General features: G+C 39.2%; 1 protein-coding gene across 1 annotated transcript in view; it reads right to left on the bottom strand.

The window, feature by feature from the left end:
- Positions 1–25,366, bottom strand: part of LGR5 (leucine rich repeat containing G protein-coupled receptor 5) — a 91,805-nt gene extending 66,439 nt beyond the window's left edge. Inside the window, exon 1 of the mRNA XM_065040449.1 lies at positions 25,035–25,366. Within this exon, the coding sequence (XP_064896521.1) occupies positions 25,035–25,237 (203 nt within the window). The 5' untranslated portion in view covers positions 25,238–25,366. The remainder of the gene's footprint in view (positions 1–25,034) is intronic.
- Positions 25,367–27,169: the final 1,803 nt, after the last annotated feature.

The following is a 27,169-nucleotide window of genomic DNA, read 5'->3' as shown; positions in this document are numbered from 1 at the left end:
ACATGCTTGCAGATGACTGAAGAAGGTGCCACTGCATAGCTCTACATGGATATTATCACTATTAAAAGGACCACAAAGGGGGTTTTGTGGGCATTAGTTTTGACTCAAAACCACAAATTCGTTGGGAACTCCCTGCATAAAGCCCCAGTATATCCTGACATGATGCACCAGAGATTCCAGAGAGATCCTTTCTCCAGAACTGTGCAGCGGGTTCTGCCACTTTCTCGTTTGTGCAGTTTTATTTAAACTCTTCAGAATTTTCATCTTGAACCCTGTAGATTCAGCACAGCACAGGAAAAAACAGGGGCTTCAAGCCATCCTGATCCTAAAATAAACCCCTTTAACAAAAACGTCATCTAAGGTGTCTTTTTTTCTAACCTAATCCCATAATGGATGTTTTTTAATAAAAGCATGTGGTTTGAAAATGAGCTTTTAAACAACCAGAGAAAAGAAAGAACATAGAAACAGGTTTTAAAATGTCTGTAGAAAAAAGACAGGGCATTATTTTAAATAATTAAACTCAAAGCTCAGGTGATTTGTCTTATCACATGTATAATGTATGAAGTTACTTTTCTTTAAAAGCCAGTGTTAAAGAAGGAAATAGTAGCATTGTTAACAAATGCTATAGGGCAGAGAGCCTTTTCTGGGCAATTTTTCAATTCAATAAAATTTTCAATCTTGTATTTCGCCATTTCCAGCTCCCACATTAAAAATCTATTAGCAGAAAGCCTATTGAAAAGCTGACCATGGGCACAAGAGACTTTTTTGGAAACACTTCTATTCAGTTCTCATGTCTGAACAAAAGCAGATATGCACATTCAGTTATATACAAATGCCTTTGAAAGGGACCTCCCCCCCCTTTCCCATAGCCACGCGTTTCAGGGCTCTATATGCTGGAGGAAGCCAGTGAAAGGTTTGAAGGGGTGGGGAGACCAAGGGCTTCCACCAAGATCCTTCAAAGTCCTCATCTTCTATAGTGGGAGGATTTCCCTCTAAATCCCTTTCAATAGCATATTGATGGCTTTGAAAGCTTAAACGGCATTTGTCAACCATCAGTAAATCTTGAAAACTGTTTCTGCAAATAGCCCAACTCGGAGTCTCAGCTTTTCCCATTAATCTGTACGTAAGGCCACTGAAGACTTTTTCAGAGCCTAGATAATGCCTGGATTAAAAGGGCCATTCAGAAGGGAAAACTTTAGCATTCACCTTGTGTACATAGCCATTTCACCAGTGGTATTCATGGGTTGTTATTTCAACTCTGCATTTGTCCTGCAAACAAGACATTTTGCCACAAAGGCTTGGTAGAGACATTCTTCGGTGAATCAGTGAAACCTAGCCCTGCTATTTGTCATGGCTTGTTATTTTTATCAAGTGTAATCAGTTCAAATAGGAACCCTAGACTGACAACTTTACAATTACGTTACTATTTTAAGAGTGGAAGGTATGTTTCTTCTAATTCAACAATGAAATTGATTAAAGCACAATCTGATTGCTTTATCGAATGAAACAGTCTCAGGTTTCCCCTAATCAGATGTCAGAAGTCTTTTAATTTGTTTTATATTAGAAATAGAGAGAAGAACGTTATAAAAATCATTATTCACCATTTTTACTTTATGATATTCTATAAAAACTTTATACATTTACAAGGCTTAACAAGTCACAATGTTGCATACTGCCTTGTGTTAGGATTTTAGGGCAATAACGGATTAATTTAGCTTTCTCCAAACGTATGAACCAATGTATGAGCTATTTTGAAGTGCACAAGGCGTTTTATTATTATTATTACTAAAATAATCAGGTCAAAATGTTTATGCATCACAGAAAAGAAGAAAAACAGATCACACACTGAAGATTATAGGCAAATTTTGAGGTGCCAGTGATGCAATGTTAGGCAAATTTTTTAATATAAAAAAAAATCAGACCCCTGTCAAACTTTCCCCAATGGATAGATGTCATTGTTTGAACAAATTGACCTTTTCACCATACTGGACATTTTGCTGTGAACATCAAGAAGAACACTCAACCTGGGGATCAGTGAAGTTCACTGGACACCCCTCACAAGCATACACGAAGATTATCCTTCCCTCTTGTACTGTTGAAAGGGACAAGCTTAAGTCAAGGATTTATATATGTTAAACTACATGAACTATGGCTAAAGGGCACATCTTGCATCTGCTTCTTTCATTTGCCTTATTGTCCACCTATGTGGACACATCCCCTGCATTTTTTGCTATCAGTGGAAGAGACCTCATAATTTCAATGTGAAAAATCTCTGCAGGTTGGATATGGCATAAAAGATCGTTCACGCTCACCCAACTCACTGTAAAACTAACAGAAAGCCTATCACCCCAGTTTAAACAGGAGGGTTTTTCTACTCCAAACCTTCCCTTCAGCCCAAGTTACTGTGTTAACAATACTGCAGCTCTCCATGTGGCTTGAAGATTTCTAGAGGAAATATGTCATGGGTCTTAGCTGATTAAAAGTAAACTAGGCCAGGTTTTTTTCTCTGTGGGTGGCTTCTTGAGATGACTTGGGGTATCTTGCCTGGTTTCCAACCAACACTCTGCACACAGTAGGGGCTGCACTTCTTGTAGAGGCCATATCATATGTGCCCCATGTAGACACCTCACATAACCTGGAGTACCTTAAATGACATAAGGTGGGTATGTCTGAGCACCTAAATGAAGCTCCAGCTGCATTAAAGGTGGAGTTTAGAGTTTGTTAAACATAGGCATTCAGAGTAATTTGAAACATCCTCAGTAACCTGAGACATCCACATGGGCCTGGCAAATATGGTGTTATGACCTATGACATGACCCATTGCCTTTTGAAGGGACAGCTGAAGACCTCCTAAGATACCCTAAGGCAAATTGAGTGCACTACATAGATACCTATGCTTAGGCAATTTCATTGACCTCTGAGACTGGGATTCAGCTCCTAACACCCCTAAGTCAGCTGTATGCATGTGAAACAGGCTTCTGGGCTCCTGGCGTAGTCAATTAAATCTAGAAAGATTCCTCTCATCTTCAGATGAGTGACTTTTTTTTGGTCAGTGCTCTCCAATGACTAGGACTATGTTGACTGTTAGGAGGGTGAGACACTACTTACTTTAGACCACTGCATTTTAGATAAGCATGTGAATCCGGAGCTGAATACTAGTTGAAGTTGTCTTCAGGAGCAACTAAATGACAACATAAAATTACATGAACAATATTTATACTAGTGGTAGTACAAGGAAATTAGATGAAGAAATATTCTTCCTTGATTCCTTCTCTGCACCAATCTGAAACATACCATAACACCTGGTTGCTTACTCAAGCTTTTCTTTTAATGAAAAAAACTAGTTCTTTATGTGGGAAAGTGGAAAGTTGTCTTTGCTTTTGTAAGTATATATTAAGACTTGTGACTTGATTGCTGGGCTTTCTTTTATAAAAATATAAATAGATAGGTCTTCCTAGAAATACAAAGTAATTAGTAAGGACGATTCAATAAAAATTAGTAAAACCCTAATGAATGTCAATGCAAGTTAGGCTGTAACAACACCTAAGACTTTTGAAATCTTTCTTCCCTGTAACTCAGGACGTGTTAGGGAGCCCAGCTTCACATGAGTTTCTGTCTGGTAGTCAGACTCCTCTAGGTGCAATGAGATGAGGCAGGTTTCTCTCCTGTGCCAATTCTTAGGTGTCTCTAGATAAAAACTATCATTTTCTGTAAGGTTAGTGCTCAGGTAAGGTCAGGCTCAGTGTTGTGCTGACGGTTTCCAGATGGCTCAGAACACAGGCAAAGCTCAAACACATCTTCCTAAAAATTCAACGTGGATGTGACTTTGTATGTGTTGAATCCTTTGGGACTAGAAATTAGTGATATCACAGAAGTGTGAAGCATCCCTTGTAAAACTCTTTTTTTGTACCATTCTGAGAGTTGTGTGTTTCCATATTATCACGAGAAATATATTTAAAAAACCCTTCTGCTGTGTAATGAACAGAATGCTATGGAAGAAGGACAAATTTCACAATTAGCATCAGTGTTTTCCTCCTGTAAGAGTCTCAAATCCTCAGATTTCCTTCTGGTTTTCATTCTGAAAAACTCTTATGGATTTAAGAAACTAATTTCTATGCAACTAAACAAGAGGAACAAAAACAATCCCCTATACTTCCTCAGGTTTGTGAATAACAGCTGTAGAAATCTGCACTCTAGCTCACATCCTACAGAAAACATGATTTAATTCAAAGGTCTGAGACAGAATTGCTACTCTCCTCATGGGAGTGCCAGGGGAGCAACTTCTGCCCACTCATACCCAAGAAGGATGTGTATTGGCAAGGGGAAGAGGGAGAATTTTCTGGGCTGAAGTAGTTATGTGCTTGCTGGATTTTCCCTCCTGCACTTCTTGTACGGAAATATTCAGTCATGCAACACTTTACAGAAAACAACATAAAGAGTTAACTGCTCTTTAGGAGTTGAGGAGACTGTAGAATGGGAGACAAACCAATTTTGCTGTGGCACTAAGCAATGCAATAAGGAAACGGAAGAAAATACAGGTCTGAATCTCAGATCAATGCTTTATCTATGAGGTGGTGCCTCCTTAAGCAAAACCAATAAATATTCCCAGGCTAACCACAACTCTCAGTGATATATGAACAAATGCTTCTACTTTATAACTCTTCCATCAATTTTTATTTTTGTGACCATGTTCTCACATTCAAACCAACATAGCTTTTGCAGCTGCTGACATCACATGGACTGGAATACAAATACTGCAGATGTTCACAATGCAAATGTATTTTAGGACATAGAAAGACAATTGAAAAATCTGTTATCTACTTCACTTTAAGAGTGCTATCATACAGAAAAACCTCCCCCCCCCAATACTATTCAATGCTTCTTGCTAGCAGGGGAAATTAATTTTCCAAACTCAGTCTTTAAAGGATATTATTTTTTTAATAGGAGCGTCTTTGAGATAGAACATATGCCCCTGTTTCTCTATCCACTCCATAAAATGGTTTTCCCATTCATCACAAATAGCTGTTTTTTTTCCTATGAAAGCTTTTATAGACCTTGCCCCTCTATTTTAACTGTTCCTGGCACACTGTATCCACAATCCCAATTATGGCTGCAGATTGCAATACAACCATAACACAAATAATAAATAGAGTCCTTAGACTTATGTTACTTTTTAAACATAACTTTCAAAATACAAAGGGGTAGGTGGACAGAATTATTAAGCAAGCTGGCTGTAACTGCCTGCTGAACTACTCAATTCAAACAAAAGATGGGGAAACCTAGGGGAAGATGTAATGCTTAAACTTAATTTAGTACAGCCCAAGGTTACATGATTCTTCTCTTCATTATGCTTGCATAGCACAAAATTACGTACAAATATGATGCCCTAATGCTTATCCAAGGTCTGTCTGGCCTCCACAAGGCATGCATGTTTTAGGCCCATAATAGCCCCCACAAAGTACCCTCTATACTCTTGTAAGTCACATTTGTGGTAGTGAGATAGCTAAAAGGTGAACAATGCAACCCAGTAATTTCTTCTAAGTCATCTGTAGTCAACAATTGAGAGATCTGTTTGCTTATGATAACAGGCATATTACTGACAGAACACCAGATTGCTGATTGGCAGCAGTCAAACAAAAAATTAGAGGAACACAGATACTTTGAAAGATTCTTAGTTTAATACTTGTTAAGATGGCTAATAAATATTTCCACAACAATATTCATTTTAAAGGCAGGGATTAAAAATGGGGGATTCTGCAGTTTATGGACTTCAGTAAGATTATCCGAATGAGTAGTGTTTGCCTAGTTAAAGATGGCAGTTCTGTGTCCCGGCATTTCATTATGCCTGCATATTAAGGGTTTTATAGTGAAACTTAGTATCTTTCAAGGCATCTTGGTTTATACTTAAATGTAATGGCCAAAGCCAAGGAGGAGTAACAGCTCCTAGAAAACTTAGCTGAGGCTCACTAAACCTTAGTGCTTGTGTCAGGTTAACAGTCACATTTTGGGCACACAGAACCACACAGATGTAACCTAACAGAACCAGGAGATAGGGAGATTCAATAATTTGGCTTTGGCTATGGCATTTTTGATTTCACTATGTGGCCTTAGAAACCCACATCTTAAAGCCTTATGGTAGCAGCTGATCCACTTTAATTATCCACTGAATTATTCTAATGTGATTGTGGAAAAAGATACCAAAACACCTTGGGAAATCAAACAGCATCCTCGGAGAACAGCAGACATACTGTTTATATGGGATATGTTTTTTCCATAAAAGAGAATAGAACTTATATATACAAAAACTCCTGTGAAATTAATCATCAGAAATGTTTAGCTCCGTGGCATTATAGATCACGTTGTACAATGACATCCCAGCCCATAAAGCGACCTTAATCAGGGCCTCTCTCCTACAGCACCATCCTGTTTTCAACTAACAATGCTTTCAGATGAGCCGAAAAGGGGTACTTTGCTCCCACCATTACAATTTCTGCTCTTCTTTTCTTTACCCTTTTCAAACACATGAAAGCATTGGATTGCTAATTACTTTTACCCAGCCTATAGGAAAATTAGTTTATCTTCCTGATCAAAGCAAATTAGGCAGATCATGGCTGATTAGAATGCAACAGTAAAATCTCCATACTTTCTATTCCACCCCCTTTTCTCTCAGAAATGGGGCCTGTGTCAAATACGTAGGTATTTCCCACGGCCGATCTGGACTCTGTTTCCAACGGGCTCTGGGGCTGGGACAATGGTTCTTACACACACACTGAAGTTCTTTAGTTCAGTCATTGTGCAAGGAAAGAACTGGTAACCCCTCAGCTAGCATTTGATGAAACATCTAGATTTACATATTTCCCTAATTGCATTTTTTGAATGTGAGTGAGATTTATCTGACCACAGTTAAATGCCTCCTTTATTCTTCTACTCAAAATACAAACCTGTGCTTTCCAGGCAGGGTTGCATTTGGTTCTGATCCCAGCACTACAATTTTGGTTTTCACTACAGTGGGATAAAGCAATGTCTACCTTTACTTCTCAAAGCATGATCTAAAGAATGGCTTGGCTACTTGCTTCCAAGGTGGTTGCTGCATTACATTGCAAAACCAAATGCCATTACTAGTTCTAAGTAACTGCTACAAGCAGCATTTTCTATCACTCTAGTATTTTACTATTCACTTTTTACCCTTCATAACTCATTTCCCTTCAATTTGTGTTCTATGGTTTTAATAGATAAAAGCCAAGCTATACTGCTACTTTATTTATAACCAATTACTATAAATTAACAGTAAATCTCACATTTAGCTCCATTTAAACTTCACTATGCAGCTGCCCATTTGAAAATAAAATGGTTGCCTTCTTTCACTTCAGTGGGCACAATACAAAACATCCATTGAGTTTTTCCTTTATTGCAGCTGCCAATGCCCAGTCGACTTTTAACAAACCAACCAAGCGGAATAACAATGCAGCTGCAACATTTTATGGTATTTCTGTTAGTTCTCCTTTCAGAGTGAAGGTGTTAATTAGGAATCAAAGAATACAACCCTGCCAGCTTTCTTTCACAAACTATACACTGGCCACTGCAGTTTTCAGAAGAAAAATAAATCTAATAAAGGGACAAAAATGTTGTTTGTCACACCAGTAACGTGTATTTAAGACCCTTTGATCGTGAGCTTTTTATGTAGTCTTGTCAGACAGGCTGAAAATATTTTTTCCTCTCTTTTCTCCTCTCTTTAGGCTTTTCTGAATACTGATTCTAGGGTTGTCTGGAAAGGTGAAAAACCCAATAGTAACTGGAATGCTTTACAGGTTAAAATGGCTTTGCTGAGCAAGCCAGCTTTAAATCAAATCAAATAATAATTGTTCACTTCTCTGATTCATGTGTAAGTTGTTTAGAAATACAAATGATCCTGTTAGAGGGTTTGCTAATTCTGTGTATTGTTTAATATTTCAAGCATTTAAATAAATGAAGGTGCTTTAATATTAATACACCAACTGTTTTGTGGAACCTCATTTTAAACCATGAAAATGACAGCTTACAGGGTGTTGTAAAATATCCCTTACATACATATTTTCATATGTGTACCATACAATAGATATTCAATATTTTATTTACACTTATTAACCACAATCGTATTAGAGTATCATATATTCAAAGGTAGCAATGTGAAGTCATTACTTTTAATCTTTAGTCAAAGTTAAAACCTTAAAATAGGTTTATGAAGTTAACACAACTGATAATTAGTCAAGCTTGCTGGCTTACACAGCAAGAGCTTTCACTGTTAAATGCACAAATCATGCCAAAATCCATTAATCCTGCCAGGGGATGGCAGAAAGAAGCTCTGGTTGTTGATTTAATGATAATGAATTGAACAGGCTCTTAAGCCTACCTGCAGAGTTTTCTAAACTGTAAAACAAATACCATCAATTTTAAGAAACACTTTTTTACAGAAGTATATATAACAGTTTTCTTTGCTTTAAACTTTATGTAGGAGAAAGAAGGTTTTAAAACAAAATTCTACTTATCTTGTTATATGTTTAATAGGATTCCTTATAATGCTATATATATAGAATATAAAATGTATTTGAGGGATTTGCTCTTTGGTAATCAAGATATACAGAACTGACTTGAAAATATTTAAGTACAAATCTTAATAACAAAAAAAAGTTCTGATCAGCGTTGTCTTATTGTATGTCTCATGTAAAGGGCAGTCTCTGGCTACTGTAACAGACACACAATGATGTGTGAGATGATTCATAGTTATAAAGGTACATAATTTTCTTTAGTGCTGCAAGTGTACCATTTCTTGTCACAGAATCACAGAATCACAGAATGTCAGGGATTGGAAGGGACCTTGAAAGATCATCTAATCCAATCCCCCTGCTGGAGCAGGAACACCCAGATGAGGTTACACAGGAAGGCATCCAGGCAGGTCTTGAATGCCTCCAGAGTAGGAGACTCCACAACCTCCCTGGGCAGCCTGTTCCAGTGCTCTGTCACCCAATATATATTCCTGAATTTTCAAAAAGTGAAAAATAAAACCAGAGAATGGTGTAAGTTTTTTTAGAAACACAAACATGTCTACTTTTTTTTTTTTTTTGTGAAGTCGTATATGAAATGATAATCTATTAAATGTAACTGCTGTATTTTTATCTGTTTTACTTGTTGAGCATTGGTTGGGGATGCAGAATTTGGCTTAATTTTCAAAGTAAGAAATGGCACCTGGGAGGCAGAAAAGCATTTTCCCTTTCTGCACACGTGATAAGGTAAAACCTGCAAATATATTTGAAATTGGCTGCTGCAATCACTTCTTACAATGCCTTTTTTTTTTCTGTTATTGCATCATAATAGTGCCACAGTGTCTAAAAGAATGAAATTATTCTTTTAGAAAGATGTCAAATATATACACACAAGCCATACTGCTCTTCATAGGGTTAATAAAAATTATTAGAGCCTTGTTGCTAATAACTTGAAGTTCTGCTCTGGATGATATATTTCATAGCTCTTTCAAAGTAAGGTGGCATTTTAAACTGTAATTTCATATCTGATGAATCTGCTTTCACTCTCTTAATTCTGGTCTTGTGTGGTCTATAGGCTAAGAATATGTATCTCTTAGTTGAAGTTTGCCATTAAGCAGACATACTTTTTACTTGTGAGTACTTTGGTATGGAGTGTGGGGATATATTTTTTCCAATTTTGGAAAAGTTTTTTACCCAGACATTATTTTGAAATTATAAACTTCATATTTATTTGACTCACGCATTCAAGAACTGCTCAGAGCTATGTTTGGGTGAATGTTTTTTCTCAGTTGACTGTTAAATTGAATCACTGTAAATTAACTCAAATTCTCCGAGAATGTTTACCTACTCAGTTTTGCCAAATTCTAGGCTCATCTGGAATAGTCTGAAGAATTTATGTTGTGCCTATTATAGCACCTCCAATGGAATTTTTACAAAACGCTCTGTTTATCAACTACACCCAATTAGTCAAGGCAAAAGACTTTTGCAAATGAGTACGGCTACAACTAAACCAAAGACAAAAGAAACCCATCCCTTATGGATATCTGTATGTTCATTTTTGCATTGGAAACTGCAGCGGTACAAGGGTACTTGAAAAGTTTTCCACTCCCCTTCAGCCGCTCACTGTACTCCCAATCCATTGTCCCTGTCCCTTCAGCTGCGTTGGTTTGGCTGTTTCTGTAGCTACATTCTCAAACAGATCAGCGTAATGAGATATAAGTTTTTCAAAGACCAGAAATGTGTTTCTTTTTAAACTGGATTATTTCACAGATCTGCTTAGAAGCACAGCCAAAAAAAAGAGCTGAGTCAGGATAGCCGAATAGATGAACCCTAGAGTAGGAGGGTGGGAACAACTGGGCTTCGAGCGAGGAAAAGCCAACATGAAAATCTTACACTGTGTCACAGGAGGACTCTTAATATGGAAGCACATTTTTTCTGAGTTTCCTATTCCAAATCCAACCTTCCAGAAAATTCTGAGTGCTATGCAGTTCTTTGAATTCAGAATTTTCACTAGCAAAGATGAGCAGCTCCTACTCAAGGAATTCAGCTGCAGAAAGCAAGTTATTTTCCCACTGCCCTGCCCTGCTGAGTGAAATCAGCAATTGTGCTTGAGCCGAGAGTGTCACGAGTCAGCACACATGCCGGCACCTTCTAAGTTTGCTTTTGGTGGCCTACTGCTCCTAGGTTGTTTCTCCTCATACATGTAGCAAGTCCTCAATCTGTTACCTTTCACAGCTTGTATGAAGAGATTCTTTTGTATGAAGAGATTCTGTCCTGACAGGACCAGAAGAGAGTGTTTAGTTAAAACACACCAGAAAATAAAGCATATAAATCAAGCTTTTCCTGCCTTCTTTCTCATATTTTTCACTCAACTGTCAATGTAATAAGATTTCATAACCTACTCTCAAGTACAATTTTTGGACCAAACCCAACATGCCCACTACATCCTCATTCTGTTGTCCTTTCAGGTACAGTTATTATAGCAAAGAACTAAACTGGCTCTCAAAGTTGGCCAACCCTGTCCATAATAAAGAGATACCTGCAATAATAAAGCTATCAATATTTAATACTTCAAAAAGCTCTCTGTGTATCTGTAAAGACTATTGTCCTGGGGCAGCTGAAATTAGTATTTTGACAGCATTTACAAATGGTCAGTGTGCTCTCAGGAGTAAGAACATTCACAGCTTTATTAAAATACCATGGAACACAGAGATTTGTTTTCACTTATAGGGAAGCAGTTAGTTGTTCTATAATTTGTAGACTTTTCAATAATTTGCTGATACAGGGTGTTTCAAAAAGATGGACCTAATTTGAAATTATTATATCTTTGCAGTCACAAACCACCAATGAATGAAACTCTTACCACTTGAAAGGGCAAATGATTTCTACTTGATAACTCATTAAACTGTTTGTAAATTTTTGTGTAATTGTAACATGTTGTCATCATGAAATATACTGCTTTAAAATTGGGTCCATCTCTTTGAAACATCCTGTATTTTATCAGAGCTTACACAGTTCACTGTGATAACATGAGCACTCAGTTTTCAGATTTATTTGACAATAACTGCTTCCACAAAGAGGATGGACCTGTGAACATGACAGAAATCTAGTCAGTGATCTAAGGATCATACTTAGACAGCTGTCTTCACTACTGCCTGTACACTTGCAGTCATACTCTTGTTACCAGTGTAATTGTATAGGTTTGCAGATTTTCAAAGTGGCTGCCAGGCACATTTAAATGATAGGGCATAGAAAAATTAATGTAAAAATAAATACTCTAAGGCCCAAATATTTGCCAGAACCTCTTTTCCAGCCTATATATAGGCACACACAATGTGTTCTTCCAATGGCAACTTAGAAAGGAAATACTGATCTGTTAATGTCTTAAAAAGTAAGAGATGTAATTCAGACTCACTAGCTAGAAAAATCTTATGAAAAATCTCTTTGTAGTACTGGAATAATAAGCTGAGAAGCTTGAAAATGCTTTGTTTTCTGGTGTAAGGCATCTCTTTCCTAGCTTAAAGATGGTAAGGATAGAGGTCTTAAAAGCTGCAGATAGCAAACACAGGCTTACTAGGAAAGGAGCAGGCACTGAGTAGATGATATGGAGTTAATAGTCCCCACAGTTGGATTGCATGGTTTCACACCAGTCACACCATAATCTGTCTTTCTTTCCTTGCACAAAACAGCTAGATCTGCTGCTGTATCCAAAAGTATGGAACGGCCATACTCCCATGAATGTAGAATACCTTGGTATCCAAGAAAAAATGTAATGTATAGCAGAACCTCAAAAGTATTTCCACTTCAGGAGAATGAGAGATTCAGGCTGCAGCTGAAATCATTAGCCTGAAGATGCATACATGTACATTAACCCACATTTGTTTATGTCTCTGGAAAATGTAATATGCATGGTAAATCCAGTAATTTAGCCAGAGAACTTCAACTAGAACTAGCAAAGCTTGTAGTTATATTGTCAGGTCTTCTAAATGTGAAAGTTTAAGCAGATAGGTGTAAGTTTTTTTAATACGCAGGAAAAGATAATTATTTTGACAATTGAACCAAATTGATAATTCTGACAGATCTTCACAATTTTTCACAAAACTGGGGAGCACTCCAAATGGGGCTCACTTGCCTCTAAGTAGCCCTCTCAGGAAAAGGCAGATAATGGTACACAACAAACCTCCTCACATTCTTTGCTTGACTGTTCTGAACAGTTCCCAGTTTATCTACGAGTGGACTGTTTTTCTAAAAAGCAGACTTAGGCCTTTTCTACTTTCTTTGTGAGCTGTGTTGCAGTCCTAAGTAACCTACAAAGGGTAGTATTTTAAAATAGCGAAAGCTGCCTCTGGCAACCCCTGCCAGGCCTGGATTTTAGAAGCAGCATGAGCTCTACTCCACATCCTTTACTGAATTCTGAAGCAGTATCTTTCAGAATCAACAGCATCATGTGCTTTGTGAAATACTGGAAGAGTAGCATGGGGTACAAAACTGGTATTAAAATCAACCATTTATTCATTTTAATATCACTCAGTCTCATGTATTTACTTACATGGTGACATCTCAAATTCGTTTCTCTACAGCAGGAAGCTTGTGGGGGTTTATTTATTTATTTAGAGAAAATTGCTGGTTTGAAGACATTATTTCATGATCCAATGTGTACTTTCATTTGTCTAGTTTGATTTTTTATTCATCTATATTGTGTCTTACATTAATACATTAATACTCAATATATTACACTAACACAATCTGTGCTCCAAGTGCTTTACCACAATTTTAAAATTGGCTTATGATCTCATGCCATCAGTAAACCTAACCATCATCTTGCCTATCAGAACATTTAATTATTTATTTTTAATTAGTCTAGCAGTCAGAGACCACCCTGTCAACAAGATTATTATGAATATGAAAGAAATAAAAAATATAAATCTTTTGATTTTACATGAGCTGCATGATCTGTTCTGATGGGTGGTGACGTGAAAGGAAAGACAGATATCCGAAAGTTGTTGAGGTTTCTTTCTCCACATTAAAATCCCTGTGCACTGAGATCAATCTATGCGCACAGTTAATTCTTGCCCTGACACATGACAAAACATTCAAAACTCATCTTTTCTAACTAGAAATGAAAAACATACATATATTTCATCATTAAAACACTTCAGAATTACATGCTCGGAAACAGCACTGTAGAATAATCTCAGTATGCAACTTCAAAGCCTTTCTCATACTGTAACTACTGAGAAATTCCACCTCACATTTCATCTTCATCAACAATGGTGCCATAGCACATTAAGAAAAATGTTGAGCTCCCTTTGTTCTGTGTCATCCCTCCCACCTGCTGCAGCCCTGGGGCTGTTTCTTTCAGGTCAGCTTACATAGTCTTGAACTGTGTGTTCCCAAAGTGCACCCGAGGTCACTGCAGAAGCAACAGGCCTGCTCTAATTGCACCCAAGCGGACTGACTGGGGCATTTGCCTGTCACACTGAAGACCTCAGCTTGCCTAAAAAGCCAGGAGCTGCTCCATGAGTTGCACAGCACACAAATACACCAGTTGCTTTGTCAGCTCTTTAAACCCATCTTCCAAAGAGTCACATCGGCTAGTACCGGCCCAAGGCATTTCATTGTGAACAGACTTGATAGCACAAAGGAACACTCAGATTAACGTCTAAACCTGCTAACAGGTGTCAGATTAGCAAATGTTTTAATTGCTGGAGTTGCTTCTGATAAACAGCACCATTTTACAGGTAGAGAACAAACATGAGGCTTATTTCAAGTCTGATTTTGTTTCACGTTGTTAAAGTTAGACATCTATTTCATTTATTTTTAATGCTAATAGTGATATTACTGACTGAAAGAGTATAGACAAAACGCTTTGCTGCTAAGGTGTATTTTTTTTCCTTTCTGTTTTTCTGTTATTCTCGTGTGGCTAGGACATCCATCCATTTACCAAATTCATATTGTTACATGATGATACGTACACTGCTTATTTTCATTTGGTCTAATCTTGATCAGTACATATTTATTGAAAAATCATTCTAAAGCTGCCTTATAAAAGCTGTGAACACTTTAATGGAAGCTCTCCACACTGAGATAATCAAAACCACTAATGAACGTAATTTACAATTAATTACTATAATTGTGTACTTAGGTATTATTCATTCACCAAATATGAAAAACAAATCTGTTTGTATACTCAATATAGGATGATACTTGGATACAGAGTGATTTCCCTTAGATTATACTCATCATGACCCAACAGAACCCTCTGCAATAAAACTAGCTGTGACATACCAGGAGCTCAACCCATATCATCAAAAGGAGTTTTAGTTCTAGCTCCACTGGGAACCAAATTGGCTTATAATTAGTTTTCACAAACCCTTATCAGAATAGATTAAACTAGCAGCATATTGAGATCATGCAGCATTTCCCTATATTCTTCCCACACAGAGATACAACACTCTAAATAATACCATCCAGTGAATCTGGATATTACAAATTCCTTGTGAAATCTGATGCTCTGACAGTGCTGCTCCATGGTCAGCCAGGCAAGAACACAGAGCTATACAACTGCAAGATGCTGTATCCATGATTGATGATAAATGTAGAAAATGGACCACATCTGGCTTCAGGTTTATGGGATTCTTCACAGATTGACTGTAGACAGCTATTGAAGGCAGAACAGCTGAGGCACCAATATGTACAGAAACGTGATTTTGATAACTGTATTTGGTGTGACAGTTCTTTCTGTCTATGATAAATGGAATTAATGTATCACAGCACTGTGTGAGCACCCTCCAAAAAATTCTGTTGCTCTTTTCACTGAGTGCTATCAACAAGGGCAACAAAAAGACTGAAAAACAAAAGAAAATCCCTCCTTCATCAAACTCCTGTGAAGTCTGTACAGTTGACAACTCCCTGGCACAACATAACTCTCCTACCAGAATCTACATCCTGACACAGACAAGGCAATTATGATCACTTGGTTTTATGCTTAAAGTCTTTTTTTTCTAAAAAAACCCTGACTTTTATTTACTTCACAAAGACAGACACTTTGCTCGGTAATGGCATATTAGAAGCTTTTCTGTCAAGAGCTGGCATATTAAAACTGAAGTGAATAGTTTATTGTAGTTATATTAATTAATGCTTTTCAAAAATCTTCATTTTTCAGATTAAATTTATTTAAGTGGTACCAATTCCACAGAATTAAGTTAGTTCCATTAGTATAAACAGAGCAAAAATTACCTGAAGTCTTTCTTGATATAAGTCTCTTGAATTACACACATGGAATGACAGGCAGAGTTGAATCTGGTACTGGCTTTTTTTTCTCCATTCCCTACAATGATTTATCTTAAATACCCCATCTAAATAACCTAAGAAATACTTCTGCTATAATATTCTTCCACAGATATCGTCTTCTATTCCAGATGAAAGTTTTTCATCCTATCTGTATTCAGGAAGCATTTGTTTTATTCTAAAAAGTAAGTCAAGAATGTGTTCAGCTATGTTCTGTACTGTCTCTGGCCTTCAGGCAGAAAGGATGTTCCAAGATTCTTCTCCTGCCCTTTCTTCTCACATCTTCTGTCTTGGCCAGAAAGAAGTAAAGTTGTGGCACTTGGCAGTTCACACCACTCTACATATGTACAGGTAAGAGGCAATGTGCAGCCTCCATGTGCTGAGGAACTTCCAGCCTTCCCAGGTGCTGTCCTCAGGTCATGAGTTTTCATGTAGTCCTCTTTTCAGTCCTTATTCTGCTACCAGTTACTCCTCTGCAGCACTCCACACTCAATTTTTAAAAACACCCAGCAGCAGTACTGCAAACTCTTACTCTTAAGCCCACCACAACTATATACTAGGTGTTATCTCCACTAGGGCCAGTTAGTCACAAATGTTTCTGATAATAACTATGCCAAGGTAACTGTACCCTACAAAGTCTTATTGCAGACACATGGCACAAATGCAAACCATGATTTGCATCACTGCCACGTCTCCTGAGGGTTTATAATTGGCTGAGCTGCCTGATGAGAGACACATTTCACTGTTCTGTAGCACTGATACAGATGGACTCCCAAACTACCTGCTGCCTCCTTCATAATGCACTTTTTGCTCCTCTGTCGATCTTTCTGTAATTGTGTGTGCCTGGTGCAGGTTAAAGTCAACATAGGGAGGCTTTATGCAGGGACACTGCAAGACTGGAATTTACTCCCCAAGACCCTTGTCAGGTCACAAGGTTGAATCTGCACTTCTTTTGGTCCTCTTCCAAATCCTTGTCTTTGCACAACTTCAGCACAAGTGCAGGCAATACTTTCATATTGCAACAAGCATATGGATCCTGTATTTTCTTGTCAGCAGGTCAGGTATTGCTTTCAGACACCTGAATAGACTTCACTTGTTCCAATAAGAATCTTATATATCACAGAGTTCAGCCACATAGACAGTCACGAGCAGAACTGAAAGGCAGAGATACGTGCTTATGAAGAGAAGAAAATCCTTCATGGTTTCACCTTATTTTACCATGTCATACTCATAATTAGCACCTTATTGTTTTTAATCTGCAGATCTCCAGCATTTATCAGCCACTACTGAATTAGTCCAACTCAGACGTAGGTGTCTCTCCCAGCCATCACATATATAGAGTAAGACTAGAGAAAAGCTTCATTATTTGCTTGAATTTGTAAACTACTTCATTACTGTATCCAGGAGCAGAACTCAATGGTCTTGCTACCTAGATCCCAGCTATAGCTACCTCGTCATGTCCCCTGTTCCCAGAAGCAGTTCCTGTCCCTTCCTCATGCGACCGAAATGGCAATCTCTGTGAACCAGGATGTTTTAGAAACTTTGGTTTCTCTGTCTTCATAAGAATTCACCTAATTTCTGGACATGGGACAACTTGGTCTGCCCTCCACAACACGTATAATTGCAGCTTCATAACGCGTGAGACCAACAGGAGAAAGATTAAATTTCTGAGGCAGCCTCTATGCCAAACTGATCAAGGATAAAAGACCCAAAGGCAAGTTACTCAATGACTCAACAAGGTGGTTCAGAACAGGTAACTTTCAGTGATGGGTGAGAGAGAGCTTTGTCTTATCTTATTTGTTTCCTTTGCCAGCTATGACCTACTTCTCCCCTCAGGGTACACAGACACTCATTTACAAACTCAGTGAATGCCAAATCAGTGCAGTTACACTTCTCTTAATGCTGACATCATCTCACATCTGCTCTCTCATTCACTTAGGCTAGCACTTATATTATCACAGGATCCAGAAGACATCATATAACTGGCATCATAAGATGCCTATTGCTGCAGAAACAGGGGCTAGGCAAGTTTTATTTCTGTGTAATACCAGTTTTGTAACTATTCCATCCTCAAGCAGAGCAGACTGAACTGTTTGGTAAAGGAACTAACAGCGAAAAACCTGAAGAAAATACAGTGGTAGCACTAAATATCAGCTTTACTTTTCTGCCTCCTACTTCTTCATAAATACCAACGTCAAATTATTCTACACTTTTAACATGAAAAGTTGTATGACACAAGCACAAAAAAAAAATTTAAGACTTACCTTTTAAGTTTATACCCAATCATTATACAAATAAGTTCCAATCCAGAAAATACTTCTGCATTACTTAAGTACTTATGTTTAAGTTTGGTAACATTAGTAAGCATGGTTACTCTCAATAAAAAAAAAAAGAGGGGAGAGATTTTGTCTTGTGGGAGCTACAGTTGTTTGTACTGCCTTAAGCCGATAGATAACTTCTTTTTATAATTTGCCCAAAGCCTATCTATCCACACACATCTCCACACACACAATATCATAAATCCTGTACAAAAAGACCATACTTTTATACTATAATGCAAAAAGTTTTAGAATTTTTATCAAAATATGTCCTTAAAATCACTTAATTACAAATACATAATTCAACATTGTTGAAAGACAGTGCGTTCCAGATTAAACTAAATATTAATTTTACATAAGGTTTGGAAAAATTTTGAAAGAAAGGCTTTTAAATCATTTTTGGTCTACTTAATGCTTTAGGCTGTGTTATGAGACAATGTAGCAGAATATCTTAGTGAAACTATTCCACACAAATGAGTTAATAATTGAGGAAGGGGATAATTGGTTTAGAATTATTCAAGGCCTTGATCCAACAAACATTTGCACATGTGATTTCAGTGGAACCATTCCTGTCACTAAAGTTAAGTCTCTGGATAAGTATTTGCAGGACTGGAGCCAAATCATACAACTGGGCCCAAACTGAGAGCCCATTTGTTACCAATAAAATCTTAATTTGCGAGTGACTGATTATTATAATTATCACTGTTGGATAACACCACACTTAAAAATATTATTTTTTTTTTCAGCAGTGTCTAGCCATGAAAATACAACTTGTCCTTTCTGGGATGGACCTCAATGGTGTGATCACTTCTCTCAAAACCTAAATCTCATAGCTAAACTTTGTAAAACATAACAAAATAACAAAACTGGGAGGTGATACAGAATGCCCTGTCTTAGCAGAGGGTTTATCAAGCTGGGGGCATACTGTACCAGTTCCTGGGGATCTGCACTGCTGTCCCGTTTCATTGCTGCTTGAAGTTCAAGGTATTGCTGGTGCCCAGTGTAATATTATCTGGCTTGTGCTCTCTTGGCTTGCAAAGACAGTCTATGGTGGTATTTCTATTCGGGTGCTGCTGCTTTAATATCCATTCCAAGGTCTCTAATTCAAAAATTCCAAGCTATTGTCCACAGGCTTTGATTAAAAAACATGCTTCTTCAGACTACAAACAGGGGTACCAGGAGTTACTGTCACCTATAGTCGAAGTTGTTCATTGTCTTAGTTTTGTGCATTTTTTCATTTAAACCTTGATTCAAAAGAGAGAAGAGGGTAGCACTCCTTCAACAAGTAACAGAAACATCATTTTGCGCTCTTCCCCTTCCCAACTAAATGTATTTCTTTTATAGTTCTCCTGCCATTACATTTCTGACACAGTTGTACAAAAGTTTCTCATGTCTTCTCAGTAAACAGTACAGAGCATGTAGCACATGAATTCCCCACATGAATTGCTCATTCTCAGAGGAGTAAGCATGCTTTGATCACATTTCATTCTTTTTAAAGATGTTAGGGTATTCTCATCTAACTGAAGTCTAAAGCAAAACAGGTATGTCAAAAACACCACATCATGTTCTGCCCTTAGTTTACTTTGAGCTAAGGGAACCGCACCTTATTTACCATGATCTTTGAAGGGAAAAGAGTCAGATCTGCTGGACAGTTCAAGGAAGGAAGTCAGGGAAAATGCCATAATCTGTATTTATAATAAAAGACCATTTAAATAACCAATGGAGAATGAAGAAAGCAGTGCATGGAGATGAAATATTAACTTGGCCAGCAAACAGAATAAAGGAAATCAACCTGGGCTGCTGCAAAATTGCTAGCAATTTTAAGCGTTTCAAAGACAAATGACATCGGAGAAAAGACTGGGTTAACAAGGGAGCACTTGAGGAAAGTCTAATCTCCGCTGGCATGCTGACTGGGAAGGTCAGCCCAGTGCATGCGTTCTCAGCTGGAGTCAGGCTCCCTCTGCCCGGCCAATTGTCCTATACACTTCAGATACCAAACCAATTGAAGGTGCCTTCACCCTGCCAGCTCCTTGTATTCTAGCAGCTCAAAGACAGCTTCCTTTTCCCTGTCAATTTATGCAGTGTTTCCACAGAGCAAATGCTACAAAGGAGAGAGGTAGCGTGTGAGTGCCTTTTTCCCCTTTCTGAGCAGCACAAGGCTCTTCAGGAAGCAGCGCAAAGAGTTATTTTTAACACTTGGAAAAGTGACATTCTCTTCTCAAACACATTTTTAAATCCAAAGGTTTCACAAGGAAACTAACTTTGAGTTGACACTTTATGTACTGAAATTTAAAACAAACCCCTTGAAAACCAGCAAACTTTAAATAGTTTGTTACTTCCTCAGTTTTATTGTACCTCTAATTTATCTATGTGTACATTTTACCTTTGCATACCTATTATTGCCATGAGTAGAAAGGAAAGGCCTTGATTTCTTTTCAAAAGTGGGATTTAACACTATAATAAATTCTAAATCCAGAAAGTGGATTCACCTTCATCCTTCACTGGGACAAGACTCAGATTATTAACTGAAACCACATGTCAACCATTTAATTTATTTCAACTAGAAAGGTGCAAAAATGCTTTATAAAGTTTGTAGCTATGTAAAGAAGTATTTTCTAAGAAAAGGCAGACATTTTACTAACTATCTTACATGCAAATCTTATCAGGGGATCTGGAAGTTGTAAGAGACTTTATAAAGCTCACTTCTTCATAAGAAGATACTTTGGTGTTTGACCTCTTTGAAAAACTATGGTCATTCCCATGATACCTTAGATGAAGATGCAGACAAGACTTGAGTTTGTACTGTGAGATCAGGATGACTAAAATAGTGCAAATTTACCCCAAAGGCCTGGTGTTAATGATTTTGGGTATTCCTGACACAGAAACAAGTATCTTTTTTATTTCAGAAGTGTAGTTAATTTCTGGGCATATACTTTTTAACCTTCAAAAAGTGAATGATATTTTCTCTCCCAAATTCTTTGTAATTTCTTATTCTATTTAGTAGTCTTAAACACTTTCAGAAACCCTGTAGAGTTTTGGCTATGCTCTACAGTAATATTTATCATCAAATACAATACCATGGCAATGAATGAAGCAGAAAGCAAGAATTTATTTGAAGACTAATACAATAGGAATCTTAAAACATGCCCTGATTTTTTCTTCATAGGTTTTAGTGTAATACTATCAGAGTAATCATAGTTTTAAAAAATATTATTTGTTAATAAATTCTTTCTATGAAGAGTTAAAAAATACATTAATCACATTTTCCCAAATGCTACAATGCATGTTTACAATGTACTCAAAATTAAACTTTTCAGATGTTAATAACATGTATCCCAAAATAACTCATTAAGTTATAATGTAAAAGGTAATGTTCCTTATGCTGCAGTATTTACACATGTATGCATGCATGTCTATGTCAATCTAAGATGGTTAGACTATGAGAACACTCAACTGAATATTCGACTTAAAGTATTCTACTAAGTTTATTTTTGAGATTTTTTGATCACAAAGGACACAGCATCTGAACTGCTAAGACTGGCATCTATAATAAATTTACTTCCCTGTGCTATCCGGTTACATAACAGAAACTCTCAAAATCTTTGAGCTATCTTCTATATTGTCATTAATGAGAGATGAAAACTGTTTTATTTTTAATTGTTGTCATACTAAACATTCTTGAACAGGAGATGCCAGATTTTATACTACTTTTAGTGAGCAATTATTTAGAAGAAGTAGGGTGAGCCTGTGGTTAAAGAATGGAGTTAGGGTAAGGCATCCTGGCCTTAATTTCTGGCTTTGTCTTAAATTTTACCTCTAACTTTGAGCAAGCTCTTCTTTGCCTCAGCTTTCCACATCACAGTAAATACTAGCAATATTTCACTAACTCACAAGCTTGGTTTGAGAATTAATGAGTGTCTCATGTGCAAATGATCTGTAGATCCTGGCTTCTTCTTTTCACTGTGTACTGATAGGAAAGTGACGTTCTTAATTTGAAACAGAGACTCGGTGCTGCCCTTCATGAGCACATGGAATTCACATTTATATCAGCAGGAATATGCATTAAATACACTGAGTACATACATTATTTAGTCCAAAAGTAGATGAAGAAAAATTAATGGAAAGAAACTCCTGGATTCTCCTTGTCTGCTCTTAAAACGTCTAACAGTTCATGGCAGCAGATTCATAATCATAAATAAAAAGATTTTTTTTATGGGAGGCAAGAATTGCTGCCTGGGAATGTAAATGAGAAATGTATAGCAGGTCCATCTGTAGACTATATTTAGTTCTGCTGCAAGAGCACCATCAGAAAAAAACCCTGCAAAATTTGGTCACCATAATATAGCATGCGCTGTACACATTTGCCCAAGCATAAACCAAGCCTTAATGGCCTTGGCATTTCAACTTTTCACACAATTTCCAGTGCACACCAAGAAAACATTCACCCTCTTTTTTGTGTGAATGTCCAGATAAAAATGACAGAAATTTGGAAAAAAAAAAACTTTAAAAGCCCAAACTTAATATGAGGTAGTACCACAGACCATTTTTAGCCAGATATGTCTACTGTGTAAGAACAGAATCAACTAGAGAAGAGGGATGCTTTTGCTGAAAAGAGAGTTAATGTGAGTACATAGTTTTAATCTCATGCTTTGATCTTGAGTAAAAATTGTCACAGTGCAAGAAGACACTTCTGGGTTTGGGTTTTTTTTTTTGGAAAAAATATACAAAACCAAAAAACAATCAAAGAGTATCTCATTGGCCGCTACCAAGCTCAGGGAGGCAAACACCTCTATAACAAGCAGGCATGTTTTAAAATTTGCCATTGCTTAGCCATCTACAGAAAATGAGAGTTGACAGTTCTTTAGAGAAGGCAGGCAGGAACTACGACTCTGCATAATTAGGCAATAATTAATCAATCCAAGGAAAACAGCCTGGTAAAAATGGAAAAGGGTAAGTGTAGCTGCCCATGTGTATGAACCAGTCTTTTATACTGTTATACTGCCTGTATGCAGCCTTGGTCATTTGAAAGTCTGCCTGTCCCACAGTGGAGTTTTTTTACTTCAGGGTGTACACTGCTGAACAGCACAGAATTCTTGACTGGAGAAAGACATTCCTCTGCTGAAGGACAAAAACCCAAAAGCACAAACGAGATCACAATCCTATGAAGAAGCAGGTTACTGGAGGTATGTATCTTTTCAGTAGCAGATCACAACAACGGTATTTTGACATCCTAATACATATTTTTATCCTTGTTTTCTTAAAAAAAACCTGTCAAACAGTGGGTTTTCTAAAGTTTTCTTTCCCGGTTTTATCATTTCTCCAAGCAACTAAGAACTTAGGGCATCTACTTCTTGACACAGGATATGTAAAGCTTAAGTATGCCTTTATACTTTCATTACCTATATTTCTGCTTATGACTTTCCAAAGCACCGGAAAATATTGTCTTGCATATACACACAATGCTGACCTCCTGCTTTTGAAATCAGTAGCAAACGTTGTATGTATCCTAAAGATTGTATCTTTATTACATATAGCCAAAGTTCTGCTCTACTGTAAATGGACCAATGCTGACTCCTGCCTCTTGAAGTTACAAATAGCTTTGACTTTGAAATGTTGACAACAAAATAAGCTAAAACTGATCTTATTAAGTTAAATTTCAGAATAGTATTTTCATGCTTATTATTTAGAAGTCTTTCAGCTGCACATCCTCTTTCTAAATCAACACTGTTTTCACTAAACCAAGCTTTCTTGGATTTTATTGGTTGCACATGATTTCTACCTTGCCAATGTCGTGTTTGTACTTCTCTTAGGAAGGCCATTTGTACTTTAGTTTCACCTACTTTCTCAGATGCAACATATGTTTCATGTCCTTTGAAGTATGGCATTAACAGAGAAGTGAGTTCAGAACTATCACTTTAGTGTCCTAGGCACACAATACTGGGAAAGCATCTTTACAGTAACCATAGTAGCAAGCATGTCAACAGCATGTCAAAATCTACAGATGGACAAGCACATTCAGAAATTGACATACTGTATGCTGGGTACGGAGGATAAGTACTAAATCCACAAGCTACTGGCCATGCAGCCACAAAGAACCATATGAAACCACTAAGGAGGATACTAAAATAACACTTTGAGCGCACCATCACTTTCAACACACAAAACCAAGAGAGGCTAAACGATAATGCTTCTGCCAAAAGAAAAACAATCAAAAAAAAAAAAAGGAAAAAGAAGGAAACAAAGAAACAAAAAGTTTCCGCAACAGCTTTGCATGCTTTTTTTGTTAATAAAAACTTTCTCCGTTCTCGGCGTCCCTGTCCCTACACACCGTAACGCAGCTCTCCCGGGATGCGGAACAGCTTACAAGCCCGGCCTGGCGCGGATGCCCCGTTAGGCGGGTACTTTGGGTACAGCGAGGGCTCCGGCGGGGTCGGGCGCGCCGGCCCGGGCCCGGCTCGGGGCACAGGCACCTGCCCGCCCCGGGGCCGCCCGGGCACCCCACCGGCCTCCGACCGCTGCCCGCCTCCGGGGAGCTCGCTTTATTTATTGCCTGCCCTCAACCCGAGGGGAGACCTGTTAAAGATTAAATCAGCAGCAACCGCAGTTCAAAGCACTGTCCCGGGAAGCAAAGGTGAAGATAACGTCCTTGCAGATCTAATCGGGTTTCTGCTGTTGCAATCCCTTTTAATTACCCTCTACACGGCACATCACACAGCGATCCTCCAGGCGCCGGACCGGGCACCGAGGGAGCGAGATACCCACCAAACGCTTTACAACCCGCCCGCTGATTAAAAACGGATTAGAAACCTACATGAAGTCGGGTGTTTTCTATCGACCTCCCGCGCCCCCTGTCACCTCCCGCCGGTGCCCGCTCCCCGGCCCGCCCGCGCGAGCTGCCCTCACTTACAGGTAGGACGTGAAGACGCTGAGGTTGGCGGGCACGGCCGTGAGCCCCAGGTCGGAGCAGTCGGCGCGGACGAGCATGCCGTCCTGCTCGCAGCGGCACGGTGCCGGACAGCCCCGCGGGCGCTGCCCGCCGCCCCGCGCCCCTCGCCGCAGCCCCGGCAGGCAGAAGAGGAGGAGAAGGAGAAGAGCGCGCGACGTCGCCATGGGGCCAGGGGGCTACCTAGAGCCGCGGGGCGGCCGCTCTCATGCCCCAGGGCGCGGCGGGGGCGAAAGGCGGGCGCCCGTCTGGGCTCGGGGAGCTGCTGCGGCCGCCGCCGCCGCGCCGCTGTCTGTGGTAGCATCTCAGCTTACACGCTGCTTTAAAGCCCTGGAGCCGGCACTGCGCGCCCGCTGACGCCGCCCCAGCCTTGCCCGCCGTAGCGCGGCGAGCCCTGCCCGCGCCGCCGTGCGAGCGGGCGGGCGGGGGCGGACGCGGGCCCGGCTGGCGGGCGGGGAGGCGGGAGGCGCGGGGAGGAGGGGGGATTCCTCCGCCTCCCGGCCCGCCCGTCGGGCCCGCGGCCACCGCTCCTCGGGGAGAGATCTCCCCTCAGGGCGGTGATGTCCCTCAGGGCAGTGATCTCCCTTCAGGGCAGTGATGTCCCCTCAGGGAGGAGATCTCCTCTCTCCCTGCCCCCTCTGCCCCCCCCTCCCTTCCCCCCCCAGATTACATTTCAAATCAGAGCATCACTTGGAGCAGGTGGGGGAACGGTTGGGCAGGCGAGGATATGGTCCTGAGGCAGTGGGGTTAGCAGGGGGGGTCTCTGGGGCGGTGGGACAAAGGCACGGGTGCTCCTTTGGGCTGAGTCTAGCTCAAGTCTTAATGATGGTCAGGAAACCCGCTCATTGGTGAGCGGTCCTAAGGGCAGCCTGAGCGATGGTCCGGTTCAGAGCTGGGGGATCCACTGGCTTCCCTGCTCTCACCAGGTTAAATCTCAGGCTTGCCGGCAGACAGCAGTTTTCCAAAGGAGACCGACTGCCAAGGGAAACTGACTTTGTGGCAAGGCTGGCGTTGAAAGCTCTGCAGTTGTCCCTCACCCGGCTTCTTGACAGATGTTTCCACTCCTTGGGTTGTGTGGAAAGTGGCCTTCGTGCTACTCTGCTTGTGACTGAGCATGCTGAAGCCATTGGTGAGGGAAAGGTGAGGGTGGCATTTTTTTAAACCTTTTTTTTCCTCACTCCAAATCAGTTTTCAGTGCAAACACAGATGACCACAAGCTCCAGATTTGAGACTAGCTACCAGTTTAATAACTTAGTCCCAGTCCAATTCCTGTTTAGACAGGTGACTAAATTGCTGGTCAGGCTACTTGGTAAGCATTGAGAGCATTAGCTTAAGGTTTTCTGCTACACAGTCTTTGAATCTACAATTAAGTCTGAAGTGAGAGCCTAATGAAAAGGCCGACAAAAGACATGCTTTTATATTCTACCCAGTTTATAATCCCTATTCCCACCTCTGGGCGATCATTTGGTGTAATGTGAACTGCAGAAGGATTTTGTGCTGGAGCTCAAGTCCTTTATTTAAAATAATAAAAAAGAAATCTGCTGTCTGGCTGGTTAGACAGGCCAAAATGTTTTGTAAATCCAGGCCTATGGGGCTGCTGGGAAGCTTTTCCCCAAGCATCACCTTATCCTAAGCTAACAAAAACAATGATTGAAAGTATCAATTGTCCAGGAGAAATGCCTGAGCAAAAAAATTCTGCAGGAAGCAGAGTTTTCATTATACACCATAATATCTGTCCAGGAGACCAGTTCACCCAAAACCTCGGTTTCTCACCTGTGTCTTGCATCACTGTGAAGCAGCAATATTTTTGTCATTGTATTTCATGGGTTTTAAGAAGTTTCATGCTGTGCTGAATAGGTGCATGCTAATGGTTTGATAAATTATGAATACTTTCTTCTAGGGTGAAATGGTTTCTATTAGGCATCTGTACTGCATGATGCTGGATTCTTTAACGTCTGCTGCCAAAAGACATCAGAGTAGTTCTAATTAATGAATAAGTAAATATTTTGCATAACTGTAGTGAAATAGTATTTATATAACCTAAGGTTATTGCACACATATTTTGTTTGTTCTAGAAAGCAAAGTGTATACTTTTTGTT

The sequence above is a fragment of the Columba livia genome, chromosome 1, assembly GCF_036013475.1.
Source record: "Columba livia isolate bColLiv1 breed racing homer chromosome 1, bColLiv1.pat.W.v2, whole genome shotgun sequence".
Lineage (NCBI taxonomy): Eukaryota > Metazoa > Chordata > Aves > Columbiformes > Columbidae > Columba > Columba livia.
Note: the sequence above shows the minus strand (reverse complement) of the source record. Positions and strands in the feature narration are given on the sequence as shown.